We start from the raw sequence: 22,952 nt of genomic DNA, 5'->3' as shown, positions 1-22,952 counted from the left end.
AACATAGCTAGGATCAAAGAGTATTCATGCAAGCGAGAGAAGTATCTCCTCCTCATATGTGACTTTACTAATGCCTATGGATTTTTGCAGCTTAAAGTATAACCCACGTTAGATTAGTTTTACGCAGCTACTGAAATATGCGATTTTGTAATATGACATTATGTTGTATCGATTTAACAGGTTAACATACTTGCATAGGATGTGAACCATCTTAACTTCCTTGAGTCAAAGATCTTTGGTGATAACAGAAAAATGGGATGGGGCATAACTCCACCAATGGACGCAAAGGAGTGGAGCTTGCTATATAAGCATGCATCTGACACATTCCCTTTACAACTTCTCCCTACACACTCGCCTTCAGGTGTTGCAGTCCACTCTTAAACCATGGCCAAGGAAATGACTCTGCTGTGGGGCTCCGGCTCTCCCCCCTGCTGGAGGGTGATGATCGTTCTGGAGGAGAAGAACCTGAAGGGCTACAACCAGAAACTGCTCTCCTTTGAGAAAGGGGAGCACAAGTCAGCTCAAGTCATGGAAATGAACCCCAGGGGACAGGTAGGTTCACTTTCAACATTACCCAGAGATGATACAAACACTAATATAGTGTCAGTCTTCTTTTTCCTGCATGCACAATATTCATTTTTAAAATAACATAGTGTTATTTCCGCTCTTTTTCGCACAGCTTCCTGCCTTCAAACACAAAGACCGTGTCCTGAATGAGTCCTATGCTGCCTGCATTTACCTGGAGGTAAGAAACTGGTCACATTGTTCAACTTGCACCCCTACTTATTTTTTTATGAAGCAATATAACACCAAGGAGTAACATGTAGGAAGGTCGCTTGTGCAGTGTGTTCAACAATGCATGCAAGACAAACAGTCACCTTACACCTCCAGACGTAGAGAAACCGGAGCGCCTTGCAGCTGTGATCATAATGGATGCTCTTTCTATGTCTCAAACAACAGAGCCAGTTCCAATCCCAGGGAAACAAGCTGATCCCTGAGTGCCCTGCTGAGCAAGCCATGATGTACCAGCGCATGTTTGAGGCTAACACGCTCAGCCAGAAAATGGGTATGTTGATTCTCACATGCAAAGCAGACAATTGACCCTGCAAATCCTGCACAAATATTATTACAATAAGGCATTGCCATTACATTTGAATTAGTTTGATGTTTAACCAGGCTGCTACAGCTTTTTCTCAGTCATAACTGTATGACTTACCTGATGTACTTAGAGGTGTGACTTATGAGACTTTGAACTGGATTGCTCTTGGCAACAAACCCTGTACACTGCCGCCTTTTTAAACCTCTGAGACTTCATGTTTTCAGTGACTCTCCTTAGAGGGAGCGCAACCTAAATGACCCTCACCCAAGGGACCTGACTAATGAGCTGTGTATTCACATAATTTAACCATTGTACCATGCATGAAAACTATGTGGTGCACCCCTTTTTACAAGAGCCAAGAGGTCAAAATAGTAACCCTACAAAGGATCACATGTTTAGACTGGCTTTGCATGCAGAGCAGAAGTCATGAGACTTTCAGTTTTGGGGAGATAGTGTTTTATAACTAGGTTGCGTAATCTTGTCCTTACGCCACCTTTTGGCTGCCATGGGAGATGAAAAGCAATTATCACAATGTGGGATTGGATGTTGCACAGTGAGTGTTTATACATTATTGTTATCGCTTACACGTCCGAGAGCAGCCGTCACGACTGAATGCCTGCTTTTTTACATTTTCCAGCTGACGTTATCTACTACACCTGGAAGGTCCCGGAGGCAGAGAGACATGACTCTGCTGTGAAGAGAAACAAGGAGGCCCTAGCTGCTGAGCTCAAGCTGTGGGAGGGATACATGCAGAAGGTAGATAAATAAATACTGTACACTCAATCACACATGACATCACAGGTTTTATGTGAAGTTGCACATGCTCAGGTTTTTTGAACAAACACTGCAATTAGATGTTGAATGTGAGGAAAGTTGCTTTGTTAGACCAGAAGCAACATTTTGGAAGATGGATTCATACCATTAATGTCTGTGTGAAGCTACCGACAGCAAATGGTTAGCTTAGCTTAGCAAAAAGAGTAAAACAATAGGGGGAAATTGCCTTTTACCTGTACAAAATTATAAGAAACGCCTACATCAACCTCTAATGATTACTAATTATCACTAAATATAGTTTTGGTTCAGCCATGCTAGCTGTTCCCGGCTGCTTCCAGTTAAGCTAAGCTAACTGACTGTTGGCTCAAGCTTCATAGGATCTTGCCATTAGAGTCGTTTCAATAAACTAATAAAATGCAAGCAGCCAGGAAGTCACTGCTTTAGTCAAGCACGGAACCACCAGTTTTACAGATTAGACAGTATACCATGCTGATAAGTAAGCTTTAGTAATGCTGGTTGGTACCTGTGGATTTGTTGTTGTTGTTAGCTTCGTAGCATAGATAGCTGTAGCCTAAATGCTATTTTCATGTGACTCTTTAAAGGCACATGTATCTTTTTATATCTCAGCTAGCCACTGAAAAGCCATCAATCCAATCTATAGGTTGATCAGGATAATACCATAACTCTAGCCCTCTATGGCAGCTGTCATGAGTATCAGGGTTGTCAGATCTCTCCTTCAGTACATGAATCTTTCTCCAACTCCTTTATTTTGTATTTGTCTTTCAGGCATCAGGCCCTTTTGTGGCAGGAAAGACCTTTTCACTGGCTGATGTGATGGTTTTCCCAGCCATCGCTTATCTCTACCGCTTTGGGTATGTGCATTAAATCACAGAACATGACCAAGTAGCATACAAAGAGAATACGTTGTAATTTGAAGTTAATATCAACCTTTATTCCTCCTTTAGGTTTTGTGAAGAGCGTTACCCTAAACTGGCAGCTTACCACAACTCTCTGAAGGACAGACCCAGCATCAAAACCTCCTGGCCTCCAACCTGGCTGGAGAACCCACAGACACAGGACATCCTGAAAGACCTCTGAGACTGAGATTTGTCACCACTCCTTGCATTGCACTTATCTAGCTGGCTGCATTTTTTAGAAAATATGCATTGCTCCTACCGTTGTTGTTTCTTTATGTAATGTGCTTGACCTAAACTGCAGATACTGTTCTTGCGCTTCAACCAAAAACAATAAAACAATTGATTGTTGAAAGTGTTCATGCTTTTATTTTTCATTCAAGTTCAGTTTAAACAGATCCAACTTTATGTCCATGTTTGACTGGATTATGTTTGACAGAGGTCTGCGTCTCGGGGAGATATAGTATGTCTCTACACAAAGATATTCGACCATCTGTCTTCCCCTGTATGTCCAAAAGGTGGCAACACACTGTAAACAAGATTATGAACTGTTCAACTTTTTCATACAGAAAAAACATGAAGATACTCATATCACTCTCTATGGCGTGTTTGTTTTTAGAACAGTAGCATTACCCGGTAACGTTATCTGTCTTGGCTATGCTCAAAGTCATTTTTAATCCTCTCAGGGATGCCCCACCTCCGACAGATGGTCCCTCATTGGTAGGTCAAATGAGCAAAAGTAAACAAACCACTGTTACTGTACATATTGCTGACGTCAATCAGGACATTTGAGAAGGATGTTAATTATTTTATTTACCCAAATGTTATATAGCCTTGAGAATGGGTAATACAAAGAAGGAAATAAATAGTTGATTGTATGTCATTTGAACCAAAAGCAGATATAATTCCACAGAACGTTACAGTTTTTTTCCATTGCTATCACACCAAAATTACACATAAAGCATACTTATTTAAAGTGACACTCGAAGAGCAAAACCTCAGCTCAAGTCTCCAAAACTCTAAGCACATTCTCAGCTTTGCACTCAATTTTCAATTCATCATGGCACTTTTTGCAAAACAGTGCACACAGTTCTCTAAGTCAGTGAATCCGACAGATTTCTGTGTCTTCAGAATCAGAATCAGAATAAAGGGATTCTGATTTTCATTCTGAAGACATTGAAATCTGTCGGATTCACTTGTTGGCCATTTTCAAAACATTGCCATTAGAAATGCTACACACATGAGCCAGTTAACAAACACATGCGCCAAATGACCATAAACACTGAACTGCTTTTTTCTTGACACAATAATCAGGATGTAAGCACAACAAAAAGACTACACGTAATAATTACGTGTAGTGTTACAACAACAATGGACATAGCAGCGAGAGAAAGAGCTAGAGGGAGATCTAGTGATGGAGGAGTTGATTTCAGCATGGAGCTGTATGAGCGTCAGCCCTGTGCTCCTGCTTCTTCCACAGGCAGTGGGAGAGAGGGGAGATATCCTCTGTGAAGGTGAAGAGGTGCTGGGGCTACACACAGCTCAGTCACAAATCTAAATAATGATTATTTGGAAAAATAAATCTTTATATTTCTAGCTCAAAGTTATATTTCAATGTACTGTATTTGATAGAAAGCGTATTTTTGTTCACACAACTGTCACTGAGCATGCATGGTGGTGCATTTTCTTCCAACAGTAGGCCTATATCGGTGTTTCTGCACGAGATTTTCAGAACAAAGGTATCTTTTGGCCAGATGGCCTTTATTGGAGATGTTAAAGTAAAAATACCAGCCTAGTAGGCTAAAGTTTTCTGTATACAGGTCACCAGCTCTAACCACTAAGCTGTCTGCAAGCCAGATGACAGAGCTTTAGTTTGAGAATAAAAGTGTGTAGTTGGTTAGACACAGATCTAGCTTCTTCCCTCAATTACTGCATGGAAGATGTTCTTGTTGATGATGAGGCCAGACCCAGCCAGGTGGTCAAATGCAGCCTAAATATTTCTTCTTTTTGTTTAATGTTTTTAGATTTTTTCCTCAAAGAATTAAAAGACTTTTTCCCCATCTTTTCCATTTTCTCTTTATGATATTGAGCACATTTGTGTTCACACAACTGTAACTGTAGAGGCGAAAGAACAGTTCATAGTGATAACTACAGTTAACATGACTAAAATGTGTTAAAAAGATACATGATTTCATTTTGAAGGTCATATAATGGTTAAAAATGTTAAAAGCATACTAGAATTCATGTTTTATATGATTTGGTACATGTTGATAAAAAGGTGTACTTCCCCTTTAAGACCGCATACATGCGCTAGATATTCTGTGGACAAGGGGAGCGTGCGGACAGTGCTTGAGAGCTGTGGAGGCAAACGGTTTTCTTACCTTCTTTTTAGTGAATAGTAAATAAATAGTTACAACAAGTGTATTAGCCAGCCATATTTTTTGTAAGCAAATTATAACTTTGAAACTGAGTAATAAAACGGAGATTCCTATATTTTTCTGTATTACAACAACGTTTCTGAAGTGGACTTTTGTTGAACTGTACAGCTGGGCTAGCTATGGACAGGGCCTGTGGAACGTAACTTCTTGCTAACAATAGACAACTGAGTAAGCCATTGCAAGATCTCAAGACACTTCAAACCTCTACAGTAACTGTATGTGCTGTGCATGGATGTTGTGTTCATTAGTTGTGTAGAAAAATAAATAAGGTTTGTTTCAACAGAATATTTGTGTTTCTGCACAAATTTCTTTGGTGCAGAATTTTCCCCATACAGAAAAAGGCCAAAAAGATGAGTGTGCTTTAGATTGATCACATCCGTGTGTAGTTGGTTGGACAGAGTGCCTTGTGATGTAAATGAAGTTTCTCTTTTGGTGCTAAAGTTTGGTGTTGGTAAGTGTTTATGAAGTTTTGGGTGCAGTGCTTCATTTTGCAAGATATATGAGGTGTTTTGTACTTTGAGTGTGTGGTTTTGTGAATTGTGTTTAGTGTTTTGAGAAAAATGAGCCCTGCTTTCAAAAAAAGTGTTTTAGCAGTTGAAAAAATCTGTAAAACACATGTTTACCTCTGACCTAAAGCCACTGCCTATTTGCCCAAACTGCAGGAACGTATAACCCAGTCCATAGTTGATTCAAAGATATGGCTCTACTTAAAGAAGGGGTAGCTTGGATGAAGAAGCTCTGTAAACACCCCTTGGGTTTTAAGGAAATGGTACAGTCCAATCAGCCACACATCTTCATAAGCAGGTGTGATTTAGCAGCTCAGGCATTTTACTAGGAAGAAAGTGAGCTGCGGGTTAACACTTTACAATTATTCAAATGGACAGGATTGTGTGCACTCAATCCGGGAAAATAAAGTTGGTTTAAGCGTCTGCGTGCATGATGTTAAATAGTGACACAAAATTTGTCATTTAAGATGTGTTATCTGTTGTGAGGCTTTTAGTTACAGCTTTCACAACATTTAACATGCTAATAGACTTTCAGGGCAACATTTTCTAAAAGAGTGACTTTAAAATCAATGATGAGCTACTATTATTATTGCTCAACAGCCCTTTGGCCAAAGTACAGTTGCAAAACCAGCTATTTCACTCCAGTTATACAACCATAAGACAAGATTAACTTTATTCATCTTGTTGCAGCAGCATAAAAAGTAGTATAAATGAAATATAAGCTATCTGACAAATAAAACACTATAAAGAAAGAAAAGTAAGATATCTACTTTATTAATCCCTTACATGGAATTGTACACACATGGAAGATATACATGCACAACTAAGGAAAGTAAGGAAAAGGTAAACAGAGGACAAGTAAACAGAACCCTGTTTCATGTTAACATGATTCTGGACTTTGGAAAGGCTAGTAAAGGTTCATAGTTCGTAAAGAAGAGCATTTCAATAATTCATTTGCAACTTGGATTTTTGCTGCAGTTGCAGAAGTGACTATCTCACCTCAGTTGTGCTTCGAGAATCTGTATTGGCTTCAAACCTGAGAAGATGGGAACCCAATTGAATTTGATGGTTCTGCTGTCTCTCTGCGGCCTCTGCTTAACTCAAGGTAATTACACATACCATAAATATATTGTGATTTGACCATTTACGTGTGGCAGAACGTATTTACTATGTTTGTACATTTCTTTAGATTGTAACAAACAGCTTCTGGAGGATGTGGATTTCCCAGGAATGGACATCACATTTCAATACTCTCCAGATGTTTACCACTGTCAGCAACTTTGCACCCAGCACCCCTCCTGTCGCTTCTTTACCTTCCTACGCTCTGACTGGACAAGAGATGAGAGGTACAGAACAAGCAGTACACATGTTATTAGAAATAGATTAGTACATTATATTTTCCTTTGAATATTGATTTTTTTTTCAGAAATAGGATGGCGAAAACTATATTTAACTCTAAAATTCACTTTAGGTTTTTTTCCCTGGATGCTAAACTCAAAGTAAATGAAACACAGCTGTACATTATAGACTTACAAAATACTCTATTTGCTTATTGTGTAAGCATTGTTGGTGCTTGTCTTTTTTTTTACTACCATTGGTGTCAATTGGTCACCACCCTGTGATGACCGACATTCATTTTATTTTATTTTTTATAGAAATCAGACTAAATAATCTGCCCCTCTGCCCTGCAGCTATTTCAAGTGCTACCTAAAAACCACTGACTCTGGAGAAGTTGCAGCTGAGAACCCATTAAACGGCGTCACCTCTGGGTTTTCTCTCAAAGGGTGCACCCCAGAATTACGTAAGCTCCTAACAACTGTTTATAACCAACATGACAAACATCAGTTGATAAGCTATATGAGATATCACTCATTTACTCTCTCTGTCTGTCTGCCAGAGCCTTGTCTGCCTAAGGTGTACCCTAATGTGGACTTCTTTGGGGCCGACTACACTGCTTTGTTCACAGCGGACCACGAGGAGTGCCAGAGAGCCTGCACCCAGGACCCTGGCTGTCAGTTCTTTACTTTTGTGCACGAAGACTTTGTAACAGAGAGTATCAGGTAAACTGGGATCACGTTCATGAAGGGAACGTGCCTTTAATGCACCCTCTTTACCAACCAGCAGGGGGCGACTCCTTTGTTTGAATGTGTAGAAAATGACCCCATTTCTAAGCTAAATGTATTACCTCAGTTAACATTTATCCAATGAGTTTAATGTTTTTAATCACTTGTTTCAAGATGTCTTCTGTTTATTTTGTACTTTGGTCCCATATTGTCCTCCGTGTTTTCGTCTTACAATTTTTCACAATGTTTTCACTTCATAAACTTTATTTGTGACATTTTGTTTGCCCGAAAAATGTCACGTTTGGCATTTGGTTGTACTTAGCTCCAGCATAATCATGTCACTTCTGAATAAATAAAAATAAATATTTGTTTCCATGTGTTGTTTTAGGTTCAAGTGCCACCTTAAATATAGCCCGTCAATTCCAGTCCCTCCGATTGTGGAAAAAGAGCCTGGTGTAGTGTCTGGATTCTCCCAAAACATACAATTTCCTCAACAGTCTACCGAAGGTACACAATCAGTCATATATTAACCATTAAGTAAACATCTTACACATCTAAGCATGTTTTTTTTAATGTGTTTTTTACAGCATGTGAGGGCAAGCTTTTTCCAGCCATTAGCATCCCGCATAACAACCTCAAGACCTATCCTGCTCTCTGTCCTGAACACTGTCGGGCGTTGTGCTCTGCTCACCCATCCTGCACCTACTTCTCTTATGACAGGTATTTCTTCTTTCCTTTGTATCCATAAGAACATGCAATGAGGTATCATAGTGTATTGTATTACTTGTTGTTTTAGACACTATCTTAACTGTCCTCACAGTGACATTGTTTTTAACTAATGTTTTATTTGCTTTCTTCTTTCATGCAGTAATGAATTTAAATGTCACCTGAAGAACAACAGAGAAAAGATGGAGACAATATCTGAAGAAGGATTCACAAGTGGTTTCCCTGCACGCTTCTGTTGGCTGGATGAGAGTATGAAACACTGATCAACACAAAAAAAACAAACCAAATATATATAGAAGTTTGTCTATGTGGAGCCTATTTTATATACTTATAAGACAATGTTTTATGTAAAAAGTAACTGTGAGTGTTAAATAAATTGCAAACAGTGCATTTGTCTTAAATCTAGAAGTATAGAGTAGCACGAAATTTAAAATACAATCAACTCCTACTTGTGTATGGTACTTGAGTAAATGTACTTCGTAACTGGCCACCACTGATTGCACACAGAACCCTCGTTTGAATGTAGAATCAAATGTAATAATAATTCAAATGTATTGTAAGTGAAGTGTTTCTGTGGTTTAGCCTGCAGTAGAAGTTTAACCCTGACCTATCTGATTACAGATTGGCTTAAGGTTGCTCACAAAGATGTGGATTTCCAAGGTTCTGATATTCGTTTTGAGGTGACGGACGATGCAGTCTCCTGTCAGAGGAAATGTAATGAGGATCCTATCTGCCAGTTCTACACCTATGTCACTGAAACCCATCCGCCAGAATACCGGTACAGTACTCTTGTGAAAGTAGAGACACATTTTGTCTACTTTTTTAAAATACAATTGAGGCAATCTTCTAATCCTCATTGTAACACACTTTATAATTTGACTACAGCTGTATTTACGGTGCATAACTGGATTTTGTTGATTTTGTGTTCCAGGCGTCACTGCTATTTGAAACGTACCATCACCATGCCTGCTCCGTCTAATGTCAAAAAACTTAACAATGTTACATCAGGCTTCCCCCTGAGGAGCTGTGTGAATATTGCTACACACCCAAAAGTAAGCAGCATTTGATTTCGATTGAAGCTGCAGGGGATTATTTTTGTGTGTAAACAAGAGTAATAAAACAGATAGAAAATCAGTTTGCTTTTTCAGCCTGCTTTATTTGAATTGAAAGTCAATTCTCACACTGTCCTGTTTTGGCTCACCGTTACAGTTTGGAGAGATATATTATGTACGAGGCGAGCAAAAATATACACATATTCCTACACCTATATTTTATAAGACACAAGACAGGTTTTATTTAAGGTTCATATTTAAAGAAATGGCGCAGTGCTTAGGACTGAGAAAATAATAACACAACTTCACAATGTTTTCATGCTTTTGTTTTTTTCTTTTTTATTCTCCTGAAGTAATTGACCTCACTATCACCTGTTGCGTGTCAAATTTGACAGCTGGAAACTCACAGTGACTCAGCACTTATCATGTACCTCTGCAAACATAGAGAAATCCAGCTCTGGCTATCATTAAATGTTACCTAAGAATTGACAAAAAGATTGGGTCATTTGAATGCATTGATGACGATCCACTTCTTCATATTGTTTCTTCTTGTTGTCTTAATCAGCATGCAGGCTGTCTTAAACATGTTTGTCCTGGTTGGACCTTGAGTCCTGCACTTATGTCGTTTTGACAGCAGAGGTCACTAAACTACATGTTCCTGACATTCAATTCCTCCAATGACCAAAACAGGAGCTCAAATGTTTTGGAATATATATATGAAGTCCCTAGTGAGACACTTTCAGAAGGTTAAGAACCCCTTTATCAACCCAGCGATTAGCTTTTTGTGACCCATATCATTCTCATTTAGCCAAAGGCATACATCATTACTGTGGAAAAGCTGGGGTTGTTGTTTTAGTGTCATGTACCAGAGTGCCCCTAGGGGGAGGACAGGCCAGCGTCGTTAGAGGAAATTTGACACACCTGTACTACATGTATTTGAGACAGATGAAGACAATACTCTCACCATGCTACAACCAGTGGAGCAGGGCAGTATACAAACATGTTCAAGTACAAAGAGAGACTCTTAGTTATGATGTTTTCTAAGGATTTTCTCCTTATAATTGCAACTGGATACATATCCTTATTCATTGCCACTTCGCTTTAAAGCCCGGCTCTCTACCTGGGGGCTTTGGCCCTTACGATGGCGTCTTTGGATTCTCTTTGAACCACTGTTTAAAGTGCTCTACACCCAGGGTCAAACACATATGCCATCCAATAAAAGACTCAGCATGGAGGAGTGTATTTGCACATCAGAGGTGGACTTTCTCTCACTTCCGGTTTCAGGCTCTTTTTTTTCCTCCCTCCTGTCATCATTGCTGCATCTATTTCCTCTTTCAGCTTGAAGAACACTTTTAATCTATGGCATACACCCTCTCCTCACATACACACAAACAGACACATGCTCACTTCCCTCCTTCTTTCTCCATCGTTCCCTCCTCTCCTTCCTCTCTCCTCCCCTCCTGCCTCCCCTCCCCCGTGGGAAACCTAGTTCAGTGTGACTGTGGTTGTCCTTCCTGGAAGTTGTGGTGGTGACTCTGGCTCCTCCACTCAGAGGCTAGAAAAGTGCCAGCCAGCCTGTGTGTGTGTGTGTGTGTGTGTGTTAGTGTGTTAGTGTGTGTGTGTGTGTGTGCACGCACCCTCCACAAACATTCCACCACCGTACCGTCCGTCCGTCCATTCGACCGCCGTCCGGCCTTGCACGAGAGCCACGCCGCCACCGCGGTTCAGTCTTGACGCCAGCCCTTAAGACTCACATTACACACACACACACACACACACACACTCTCACACAAGACATGTGTGCACACAACACCACACAAACAAAACACTTGGCAAGACACAAACACACACATACATGCACAAGGCAGCGAGCACACGAGACAGGCTTAAGCACACACCAGCACACTCACTCAAATAAACAATATGTACTTTGCAGAACACACACATTTTTGGACCACAGACCACAGACATTGCATCCTGAAGTAGATCAAAGCGTTTTCCAGCAGTAAACACACACAAGGCTCTTCTCTGCTCTCTCATCCCCGCGGAGCCGTTCTGGTGAAGCACGGCACAATTATGCTGATCCTCTCGAGGAACAACTCGTTGTCATTCATCATTGTTCGGGGGGTTTTCTTGTGCACCCTGTACACGTTGGCGGACTCTCGGTGATTCACACTATTTCTCTCTCTTTCCTTTTTAAACGTTCACAATCCCTCTCATCTCTCCTCAACTCTGTCTCCTGCCTTCCCACCACCCTGTTATTGAACGTCTACGCCAAATCAGTCACCCGACCACAGCCCTTCAGATCTTTTCCCTTTTGTTTTCCCCTTCGCTCAGTCTCTCCATCCTCCCTCTCGCCCTCTCCTTCACTGTCTGTCCATTGTTGAGGAGACAGTGGCGCAGACAGACGGAGAGAGAAGATATCCGCTGGTGAACCACAAGATTGGAGAGAAAGAATGGCAGAGAGACAGCAGAGTGGAGGAAGATACATAGACTGATATGAGGGTAAAGTTAATTACAGGGGACTGCCAATTAGAGGGCACAGTGATGGGTCTGTTTGCCTCGCCGCGGCATCCCAAAAACATCACCAACTCCCACCATGTTTATCCTCTGCAGCCACAAGACCACAGCTCCCATCAGCCATCACTGGAGACAGTGTAGATCCAGAGGGGGTTACGGCTGGAGAACATGCAAGCAGTGTTTGCAGACATGGCTAATAAATGTAAATGGGTAATATGTAGCTTTCAACCATTGCATTGATTGCAGATAACGTGAAGCTGCATGTGCACGTTGTCATTTGTTTAAAGTCGGAAAAAACACACAGAGTAAAACATGGACAAAGGTAAAGGCACTTAGTCTTTATAGAGATTTTGTCAAACATTCTTGGAAAACGTTATCAAATGTATAAATGATTTGGGGAAAAAACAACACATATCACAGTTAAAAGATCAGTAAAAACCCAACATCTCTCTGTTGAGCGTTATATATATGGCTCTGTTAGACACCGTGTATTTGTCAAGCATGATCATAACAGGAATTTATTCACACATTCCTCCATTTTCACTATATATGATTGTTTGTGATTATCTGAAACTTCACCCACAGTCTGTTATGGCTTTTAGAGTCCCTCAAATCAGACACAATCATCGAAGGTTGAATGGTCTTTCTCCGACGGGTTCATATTTGCTCCATGTCCAGAGTTCATTTGGAAGCCAGACCCTCAGAAAGCTCCGATCTCAGTACCCCATCCCTGGCCCGACTTGGCCGGTCCGCTCAAGCCCCTGCGCTGGGCTGTAGGAGACCCCATAGGTGCGAAGGGCCTGAAAGAGACTTGCATTGGAGCAGAAGATGAAGAAGTAGAAGTAGAGGAGGGGGTGGAAGGGGAGGAAGAGGAAGGGTTGGGGAGGGGAAGAGGCGAGGCCCTGGTGGCACTGTGAGGGGACGGCTGGGTCGGTCTGGAGGGGGCTAGGGACGCAGAGGCTGCCAGGGAGGGCAACCTGTGGACGGTGGCCAGGGCCGTAGGCGCATGGAGCTGGGGAACGCCCTGATGGCAGCCAGCCAGGGGGCCGAGGCGGAGGGAGGCGTGTGACGGGTAGCTCCCCAGCAGCGCCATTTCCCTTCTCCCGCTGGGGAAAGGAGATGAGGAGGAGACCGGTGAGGCGGCGGAGATCTGAGGGAAGGACGCGAAAGGCCAAGGTGGAAAGGGCAAGGCGGAGGCCGGGGGCGACTGCATGAGGAGGGGGTCAAGCTCACTGGCACAGTGGGAGAGGTGGGAGACCAGGCGGGCTCCTATAGGGTCCGGGGACTCCCCATCCAAGGAGCTGAGGTACCGCACCACCTCTCCAACACACTCCCTGAAGCCCAGGGTTCTGTAGTCGACTGCTAGGGCCCTCGCATCAAAGTAACCTAAGAAAGAAAGGAGATGTTAGTCATAGATTCAGTTATAGTAATGGCATGCAGTTAGTCATGGCAACACTATTTATTCTACGTAGTGCTTTCTCTTATCCAAAAAAGGGGACAATAGCTCGTTATACTTGGAATTGGTTTAAGAATTTTTCCAGCATTAGTCCAAAGGGCTTCGTGTCTATATTCCGGGGAAAAAAGGCAAACAAAGGAGACAAGAAGAAGCAACACACTCACCTTTCCCTCCCATGGCGTGCAGGAGTTTAAGGTGGTCCACGGTCATCTGCAGGATCTCTGCTTTCTCCAGTTTCGATGAACCCTGAAGGGAAATGAACAACATTTGACCAAGTTGCGTCAGATTTTAATCAGCTGTTGATTTCCTTCTTTTGTTAAAAGTAGAATAACTGGTTTAAGAGCAGTCACCTGTTTCTCAAAAGCACTGGGCACCAGCCTCCTGAGCTCTGACAGGCTGTGGTTGATCCGGTCTCTGCGCCTCTTCTCTATGATCTACACAACAAGAAGAGCAGAGGGACGGTCAGGGCCAAACAAAACGACAGGACTCAAAAGATTAAGATCCAAGGCTGTTATCCACTCACCCCTCGCCTTTTCTTTCTGGCCAGGACCTGTGAGGCGCTGCCAGGAGACATGGACCCGGTGACTGGGCTGTACCATGGAGATAGAGAAAAAGAGGGATGAGGGAAAATGGAGAGACGTTATTGGCAGAGAGACTTCACTTTGATTTTCCTGCATATTGTTATTATTACCCTGCTTAATATGACACAGAGGCGGGATGGCACATCAGCTCCCTACAATCTAATTTGTTTTTTGGGCACAGTTGAGCAGAGGAGTGCCCGGGAGAGGAGGAAAGACGAGATTGTTTTTGGTTTGATGCGTTTCTGAACATTAGTCTCAGTGAAATGACATGCTGTTCCCCTTTCCATCTGAGAAAAGCACTTTTAGAAAGATGATTATATAGCCCCGGGGCGATGCTTTCGCTTGCATGGGGCTCCAGTGTGCAGCATGCGGGTCTGAGTTTCACAGAGTACAGTCTCTCAATATGGATCGTGTTTGTTTGTGTGCTCTCATCTTGCATGCCTGAGAGTGGCTGACAGCTTGGAGTTTCCTTCAAACTGCCTCACCAAAGACTGACTGCGTTTCTATTAGATTTGAACATGAAGGCTGCCAATTTAGCTGTGTGTTTTTGTTTAGGTTTATGTTTGATGGACTGACTTGAAAAGACGGCACTGTCTTCTGTTTGCATGTCACATGACAATTTGATTTATCCAAACCGTCTTTAGTGGTACTGGCTGGCTGGATGTCTGTGATGTTACCAGTGTTGCTTGGAATGTGTTTTCTATATATACTGATGAATGTTCCCTTTAATCCACATTTTCTAGATGAGGATTTCTTTTCTTAATTTGACTATAAATGACATGCAAAGAGTTTGTGCAATTTTAATTAGTCAGACATTTTTCAAGACGCTGTACCAAGTAATATATATAGTATTGAGTTACACATCTTGGCATAAAAGTTACATTTGCATTCAAACATGTTTTGCAGATCAAATAATAAATATTTTAGTTTGTAATTTGCGAAATCGTCTTACTTGATATATTTAATTATATGAACAAACTATGATTGATTTTGAGACGCAATAATACTGTAAGTAAAATTATAACCTCAATAAAGCTGAAAACAAAACTTCACTTTGAGCCTCTCAAAATATCCATATTTATGAGAGTTATAAATATATCTTAAAAAAGCAAAAGGTTGCATTTAATAAATTGAAGTTTTATAAAGTGTTTAAAAAACTCACACAAAGCAGGCCTTAAATGTTCTTATGAATTAAAATGTGCGGTTGTCCCTCTCTCCAGCTTTTGTGATAATTTAAAAGTTCATAATTATATTCTATATTGAACTGGAAATGTACACAAATATAATACTTCTACATCACAATCAGCAACAATAATAAATTAATTCAAACACATTTTATTGAAAAAGTAAATATTTACTCACAAGACTTTTAAAAATGACTTTGAATGATGGAAAGACAATTCCTAAATTAAATGCATTTATTTCCGATTGTACAGTGTCAAGAAATTCTGCTCATTCAACCCGTTTCCTCAGTTCAGACATGACAGGCCTATACTTATTGTAATGCATGTCATGCGTGCAATGACGACTACCAATCTAAGCTTTTACTGACATGGGAATGTAAAGGAGCAGACATGACACTGCTTCATTTTGAAGGGAAAATGCAATTCATTTATATTTCATTTAATAAAAAAAAAACGTGATGCAAGAGGCCTAAAGTTAAACTTTAAATTGACAGATCTGCATTGTTCAAAGGTGTGTCCAACTTCTTTAATACATCTGTCAAAAAATATTGAATGCATACACTAGTAAAGTAGGAATATTGCTTTTGTTAATGAATTGGTTTATAAACAAAATCAGTTTCTGAGTCTTAAAAAAAATAATTTTTCCTGTAGTCTTTTTTACTTTTAACTCTGCAATTTTGTGTCAAAGTCATGTGAAAATGCTAAGCACACTTTGCGCAAATTTGTATTTTGCTACTAATTTCAGCCTTTGTATGCTAGTGTGACTAGAGGTCATAGGTTTGGACCTCAGGTGTGGCTGGATGATGCTCACCAAAAGCCGTCTTCTTGTCCCACATCAATGAACTCGTCTGTGTCCGAGTCTGGGGAGCTGTAGTCGTGAGGTCTCTTCATGTCTGAGCTGGATGACGGCTGGACGGATGGATTTGGGTGATCCTGTCGACCGCTCTCTGCTGCGTGGCGGCGACACACTGAAGGCGTACAGCTCTCACCCTGTGTGCCCCTCACTCTCACTTTCTCTTGCGCTGTTACTTATAAAAGCCTTGTTGTCCTTAGTTACTTCTTGTCACTTGGTTTGGTTTTTTTAGTTGTTTTCTTCACGTGTCTTCTGTCCTTTTCCTCTGTGAGTCAGCGGAGCCACTTGATCGACCCCCGAGGGCCCATGACAACTAAGAAAATTCACAAGCTGCTTTGGTCTTTCTACTCTGTCACTGGCATCCAATCATGACTCTCGCTCCCTCTGTGTTACTTCTCTCTTGGCTGCCTCTCTCTCTGTCACAGCCACCCAATGACAAAATAGGACTTTGGCAGCTGGGGCAGGGTTGCCAGTTTCTGCTCCCCCGCCTCTTCTCCCTGTCCCTCCTCCCTTCCTTTAATCTGGCCTTCCCCAGCTTGTCACCCTCCCTCCCTCACTCCCCCCTCAGGCCCCATCTTTCCACCCCTTTGCTCAGTCATCCTCAGTCAATTAGCCTCCAATCTCCTCCTGCTCTCCTTCCTTCCTTCTCTCTCTCTATCCTTTTCTTTTCTATTTCTGCTCCTTTAATTACACCGTTGCGTAGAACAATGGCAGCGTGAGGGAGGGAAGAAGAGAGGTGAGGAGTGTGGGAATGATGGACTGTGAAAACACTCCATCATCTACAGGGGAGTGTGTGACAGTGCATGAAGCTCGACTCTCACACAATCGCACAGGTGACTCAGAGAATGGAGTTATCGAACTGCATTTTATTTGAGGGTGTGTGAGAGAAACACAACTTATAAAACATGACTGCAGTTTTACAAAGATGGATAACACGCAATGACCTTTAGGCATCTGTCAGTGATCAGCAAAGAACCACAACATGAAGGAAAGAAAAGAAGAATACGCATATTCCCTGTCCGCACTGTCAAACGCACTTCATATTGTTCTAATGTGTTAATTGTTACTTCAACGTCACATCAGTTTCCCCAGCAGTTAAGCGTACCCAGATGAGCTGTTCTTGGTTGTCTTAGCGTTATTTATTTACATGAAAGTGACTTTGCTACTACAGAAAACATTCAATTTTCCATACAATTGAGTTGTTAATGTACAGTTTGCCACAATTACGTTTACATATTGTACTTTGAGTGGCAGAAGCTAGACATTTTTATCACATTTATCAACAGTTTATCCATTATGTTTCGATACTGGTTTGCTTATTACTTTTAGCTACTGTTTAAACATTTATTCCATTTTTTAATTAACTGGATGCATTTACACTTCACTAATTATTTGAACTTACTTACTTAATCTATTTCAACTGTTTTCTAGATCACTTTTGGCCTACTTTTAATGCATTAATGGACCAATTCGCATGATTAGGTGAATATCGCCTCAATCACCTCTCCTTTTTAAAGCGTGTAGTAAAGGTACGGTGGCCTTCAGGTAACTTGAAAAAATTAAACCAAAAGGCCCTCTCTTAGGCCACGTATAAAGGACAGGCTTCCTAGATAGTATGATGTTAATCGTCAACTAATTCTTGGTTTGAAAAGGTTATATATTGATCAAACACAGATATGAATATATTTCATTTTTCCAAATAAATCCCCCTGAATCTTACCCAAACCTTATTTTTAGCTACCTTTAAGTTACAATATAACGACTGTTTGATTATAAACATAAAATGTGTTGTTATCTAGATATGTTCCAAATTAATTTGCAGTACCTTAAGCTAACAATTTCAACTATCCATTACATATTGCGTTAGCTAACTATTTGAATTTTATAAAAGCAATTAAACCTGGTTGGGAATCAGAGATAAGTGTCGTAAAGGTGGTTTAGGAAATATGTGACTTAATGTGACTAATTAAGCACATTTGTTGAGGTCCGATGCAGACTTTAAGAACCGGTTTGTTCCAAACATGCGTGTGTCAGTGTGTGCGGACACAAGGGCAGGTACTGGGGGGTCAAGAGAGGAATCATCCCAGTGAGTGTCTGAACATCTGGGGCTCTTCATTGGACAAGATAGCGCTCTCTGTATGCACACACACACACACACACACACACACACACACACACACACACACACACACACACACACACACACACACACACACACACACACACACACACACACACACACACACACACATACGGTTACTTAGCGCTCGGTTCCGCTGCCACCGTGGGAAGATTGCTGGTACAGATTGCCATGGAAACACGAGGCCCAGGCGCCCGTTGTCAGGAGTGATGCCTGACTGACCCAGTGGTGTGTGCATGTGTGTGTGTGAAAGACGGAGAGAGGCCAAGTGGCATGCCCCCTTCACACAATGCCCAGCTGAGTGTGTCTCTTCCTGCCTGGCAGACTGGAAGGGTGTGTCAGTTTAAACATACTACAATGCACAAGATGTGTGTATGTTTTTGGAACAAGTAAAGTCTTTTTATGCACTTTTTAAGGTCCTGTAAGTTGCATTGTATTTAAATGTAAGTTTATCTAGATTCTTTTCCTCTTTAAAGTGTGTATTTCCACAGCTTTGTTTGCATTCGTTGTAACTGAGTGTTGATCCTGAACTCATACGTATAAATTAATAAACTTAAAACATGTGCATGTGCGTGTGTTTGTAATACCCAAGTGTCAGTAATCAGTGTGACCATCACCAGGGGGCTTAAAGTGCGGTGGTTATGAGTCAGAAAAAATGATCCCTTTTTCTCTGCTTTTATTCAAACAACCCCCGCTCTACATATCCTTTCATTACCCATCATTCCTTAATTCAGATCTGGATCTAATTTCTGCATCAGAAAACAGGGAAGAAAGAGTCTGAAAGAAAAAGAGACATCTATGAAGTCAGGCTTCAGTCTCCACTCTTGTTTTTTTATCACCCACCCAGTTTTCCCTTCAAAGAACAACTTTCCTCTCTGTATCACCAGCGCTGTCTTTCTTTGTTGTTGTTTTTTCTAAATGAAATCGCTCTGGTTTTACTCATCTTTTCTTCAGTCCCCAGTTGTTCCAGGATGATGGGACAAGTTGCATTAACCAAACATTAGCGGAAAGTAATTAAGGAGATGAATGAGTTAATAATTATGAAAATAGTTTCATGGTGGGGGGGGGGGGGGGGGGGGGTGTGATGGAGAGAAACTTAAAGGGAGAGAGAGCGAGAGAGCTGGCACTGGATGGTCGGATGGAATTCTGGGAGATTTCTGGCGATCCTGGTCGGCCACTTCAAGTCCTCTCCCTCCCATCCCTCCAAACCACAACAAGGCAGCGTCCCTTATTGAAATTAACAAGCTCATACTTTTACAATTTGCACACACACGCACACATGCGCAACTTCAACATGAACGTGTGAACGCTCACTCGCTCAGGGACACAACACACAGCGGATTCATATACAAGCAAACACACACACACACACACACACACACACACACACACACACACACACACACACACACACACACACACACACACACACACACACATGCAACCCCTTCACACGAATGTGGACAGTGCATACCCACAATTTATAAGGCACAAACACTCAGCTGCAATTATTGCTTCTGATGCATGACTATTGCCATTGTTTGAAAAGCTGTGAGATGGAACCAGCTCAGCGGGAAATTGTGTGTGTGACTTTCCCCTCTGCATTCATGTCAAACTAGATAAATGGTCAGATATGTCTCAATGCATGGGTGCCTTTGAGTTTGTGTACAGTACTCAGAACAGAAAACCAATATATTTCAATTATTAGTCTGATGTCAAAAGACACGCAAAATAATACTTGAAAGGGAAAAATAATAAAAGCCATTGAATATCAAAAAGACTCCAAGAAGCAGAGCATTTTATTTCTCAAAAAATCTGGATTTAACAGTTTCATTTAGACCGTAAAGCTTTTTTTAATGATATTTCACATGCATGGATGTTAAATGAATAAAGGCACAAAAACTGGGTTGCATTCAAACCACTTTGCTTTTAGACCATGTAACAGTTTTATTTTCTGCATTAATCTGCTGGATTTGTGTTAAATTTATGTCAACAAAAATGACATACATGTATGAGCAAAGCCTTGTTGTCGAGCCACAGAATTGTTTGTCTTTAACAATTGTTGCTTGTCTTTGATTTAGATATTCATTTAAATGCTTTAGTTTTTTTTGCATCTGCCAAGGAGGTTAGGCCTTCGGTTTGGTTAATTGGTTTGTTTATATGTTGTGTTGTGTGTCAGCAAGGTTACGGAAAAATTACTGGCAGAAACTTTGGTAGAAGAGTTAGCAGAGCGGATCCTAATCATGGTACTTATTATTTTCCCTTATGGAAGCAGGCTTGGCGTGGGTTCTCTCCAAGTGCCCTTAGTGTTGTTGTTTGTTTTTCATAACTTTGAAGAGCTTTATAACCACGATTTAAATCCTCGAATAACTCCTCGGCATTGTCCAATAGCATTAGTCAAAAGGAAATGTTTGCACACTGTCTTGAACCCCTGCTGAGAATGTATAAAAGGCCAATTGTGGTCAAAGGAGCCCTGCATGGTGCCCAGCTGTATGCAAGTGCTATTGACATACACTAACCCCCAAAATCTGTAGGTTTCTTATTGGTTTGAGGCCCTCATGATAGCCAGCCTGTGTCTGGGCAAGCATTCACTGGGGTCAAGATTTGGATTGGCATGGGAACTGGCACCGGAGCAGCTTGGCACAGTCTGGGTCGGACCCATGAGGAAATTATTTGCCCCTTGAGACACATGAGGAATGCCTGGGCCTTGTGGCACTGCTTGTCTGCGGAATAACCTGGATATATGAGGAATTCCTGGGAACGCCACATTGTGTCTGCCAAATGCTGCATTGTGTTTGTAATGATCGGATTGGGCTGATATGAGGTGTGAATAAACCTCCAGAGAAAAAGCGTCAGACACAGTCACTAGGTCATGATTTGAGGTGTCAAGAGGGCAGGGTGGCTGCAGCGCCGGGTCATGCTGCCTGTCAGAGAGCGAGAGCCATATAGAGAGAACAGAGAGAGAGAGAGAGAGAGAGAGAGAGAGTCCTCCCTCCTCATCCGGCTCCCCTACACACAGATAAATAAAGAGGCTAAAAGCCGAGGAGAAGAAGCAGAAAGGGACTTTTGTGGCTTCCGAGTGGGGTCCCTTTCATGGCGGTTCCCACAGCACTAGGCCTGCGATGACATTCACCATGTTTCACTCACACACACACACGCTGATGGGCCCTGTGACTGCGGTGACTTTCGCTGGTGCCGGGGCCCCAGACGGGACGGCGAGGGCCCCGAGAGCCACAGGCTGCCATTGTGCTGTCGCCGCGGAAACCAGCCTCTTTATGTCAGACATGTTTTTCTGTTTGTTTTCTTTTTTATGTCTCTAATGTGGGCAAGGGGGAATGTTTCCCCTCTCATCTACACCCCCTCCCTCCTCACTGCTCTGCGTTATTTCCCCCCAATACCCATCTTCCTCCTCCTCCTCTTACCAATCCATCCACATTTGTTTCTTCTCTTTTCCTCCCCCTTCCTCTCCCACTCCCTTCTTCCCTTGTGTTTTCTCCCCCCTTCTTTCCCCTGGAGATCGTCATTTGTAAAGCTCTTTGCTCGGACAGCCCCTATCTTTGTCGTGGTGTTGCGGCCTCCCTCTCACTCAGATCCTTTTTATCTTTACTTCGTGAGGTTTTGGCACAAACTGGTACTTTTTCCTCGCTGTGCAAAATAAAAAAAAAAAAAAGACAACAATGCGCACAACTCTAAAACAACAAAACCTATCCCCAAAAGAATTCTGTCTTTCCCACGCTAAGCCAATTTTCTTCACAAGATTAAACAAACCCCCAATAACAGAATGAAAGACACGGGGAGGGGAGGGGGTTTGAAGAAGTATCTGGTTATGATTCCAGTCTATAAAAAAGCCAGCAGAGGATGCCCCAAAGTCCTCCCAGTGAGAAAAAACAAACCTGACAAAAAGCCAACTGTTACTATTTTTAAGTGCTTGAAGAATGTTGTTCTGTGCCATGACTCAAAGGCACGCCGGCCCTCGTCCGTAATCAGTTTATTCTGACTGCACTCCTCCGCCACATCACACACAGGACGCAATCTTTTTACGAGCCACAGAGAAAGAGGAGGAGAAAAAGGGGGGAAAGTGAAAAATGAAAGAGTTCAAGGCTAATCCGCTGTGTCCCCTCAGCCATGCCTGCAACTGCCTCATTTCATGACCGGGGCTTTTAAAACTGGGCTAATATTAGCCGTTGTAAAACTCGTTTTGCTCAGGCGTTTTGACTTGGAAGCTGACTATCATTCAAGTTTATGGAGGAGACTAATTTTTATTGCACGGCGTCATGTGATGCTCAATTCCTCTATCAGCTTTCTATTTTTGCCATCAGGGCCTAAAGAAAAATGGCTTTCAGTGTAGAAATTTAACAGTATGAGTTGAAAAGTATATGGCAAGGATGTATTCAGGAAACATCTGTTCGCTCCTCAGTTTTCAATTCAAGGATTTCTTTTTATTAATTGGACACGAGGTGGGCTCAGAGGAGTTCATAAAGAGCCATAAACCCAGGAGATGGTGCTCCATCCCGGGTTTACACTGCCCCCGACACCCTCGGCTGCAGCTCTCTGACAGCCTCACACTTTCATAAATCCCTCCTATAACTTTACACCTCAGATTACGACCTTATCAGGGAGGCATCCAGCCGACACCTCGCTCCGAC

At 41.9% G+C, this 22,952-nt stretch overlaps 3 protein-coding genes across 3 annotated transcripts; 2 read left to right on the top strand and 1 right to left on the bottom strand.

Annotated features, from left to right (window-relative positions):
• Positions 1-304: 304 nt before the first annotated feature.
• Positions 305-3,142, top strand: LOC134875126 (glutathione S-transferase A-like). The gene is made up of 6 exons (XM_063899560.1): positions 305-552; positions 680-745; positions 961-1,066; positions 1,737-1,855; positions 2,660-2,745; positions 2,839-3,142. The coding sequence occupies exons 1-6, from the start codon at positions 385-387 to the stop codon at positions 2,969-2,971; spliced, it is 678 nt and encodes a 225-aa protein (XP_063755630.1). The 5' UTR covers positions 305-384; the 3' UTR covers positions 2,972-3,142.
• Positions 3,143-6,703: 3,561 nt separating this feature from the next.
• Positions 6,704-9,654, top strand: LOC134874575 (coagulation factor XI-like). Its single transcript, XM_063898626.1, has 9 exons — positions 6,704-6,836; positions 6,921-7,077; positions 7,423-7,532; positions 7,629-7,791; positions 8,183-8,301; positions 8,382-8,514; positions 8,663-8,769; positions 9,142-9,298; positions 9,452-9,654. Exons 1-9 carry the CDS (start codon positions 6,776-6,778, stop codon positions 9,585-9,587), a joined length of 1,143 nt encoding a protein of 380 aa, XP_063754696.1. The 5' UTR covers positions 6,704-6,775; the 3' UTR covers positions 9,588-9,654.
• A 2,756-nt stretch (positions 9,655-12,410) lies between these two features.
• Positions 12,411-16,565, bottom strand: heyl (hes related family bHLH transcription factor with YRPW motif like). The gene is made up of 5 exons (XM_063899617.1): positions 16,125-16,565; positions 14,072-14,138; positions 13,899-13,982; positions 13,713-13,794; positions 12,411-13,478 (listed from the first exon to the last, which is right to left on the bottom strand). Exons 1-5 carry the CDS (start codon positions 16,202-16,204, stop codon positions 12,793-12,795), a joined length of 999 nt encoding a protein of 332 aa, XP_063755687.1. The 5' UTR covers positions 16,205-16,565; the 3' UTR covers positions 12,411-12,792.
• Positions 16,566-22,952: the final 6,387 nt, after the last annotated feature.

The sequence above is a fragment of the Eleginops maclovinus genome, chromosome 13 (genome assembly GCF_036324505.1).
Source record: "Eleginops maclovinus isolate JMC-PN-2008 ecotype Puerto Natales chromosome 13, JC_Emac_rtc_rv5, whole genome shotgun sequence".
NCBI classification, from domain to species: Eukaryota; Metazoa; Chordata; class Actinopteri; order Perciformes; family Eleginopidae; genus Eleginops; species Eleginops maclovinus.
This window is presented reverse-complemented; position numbering and strand designations above follow the sequence as displayed.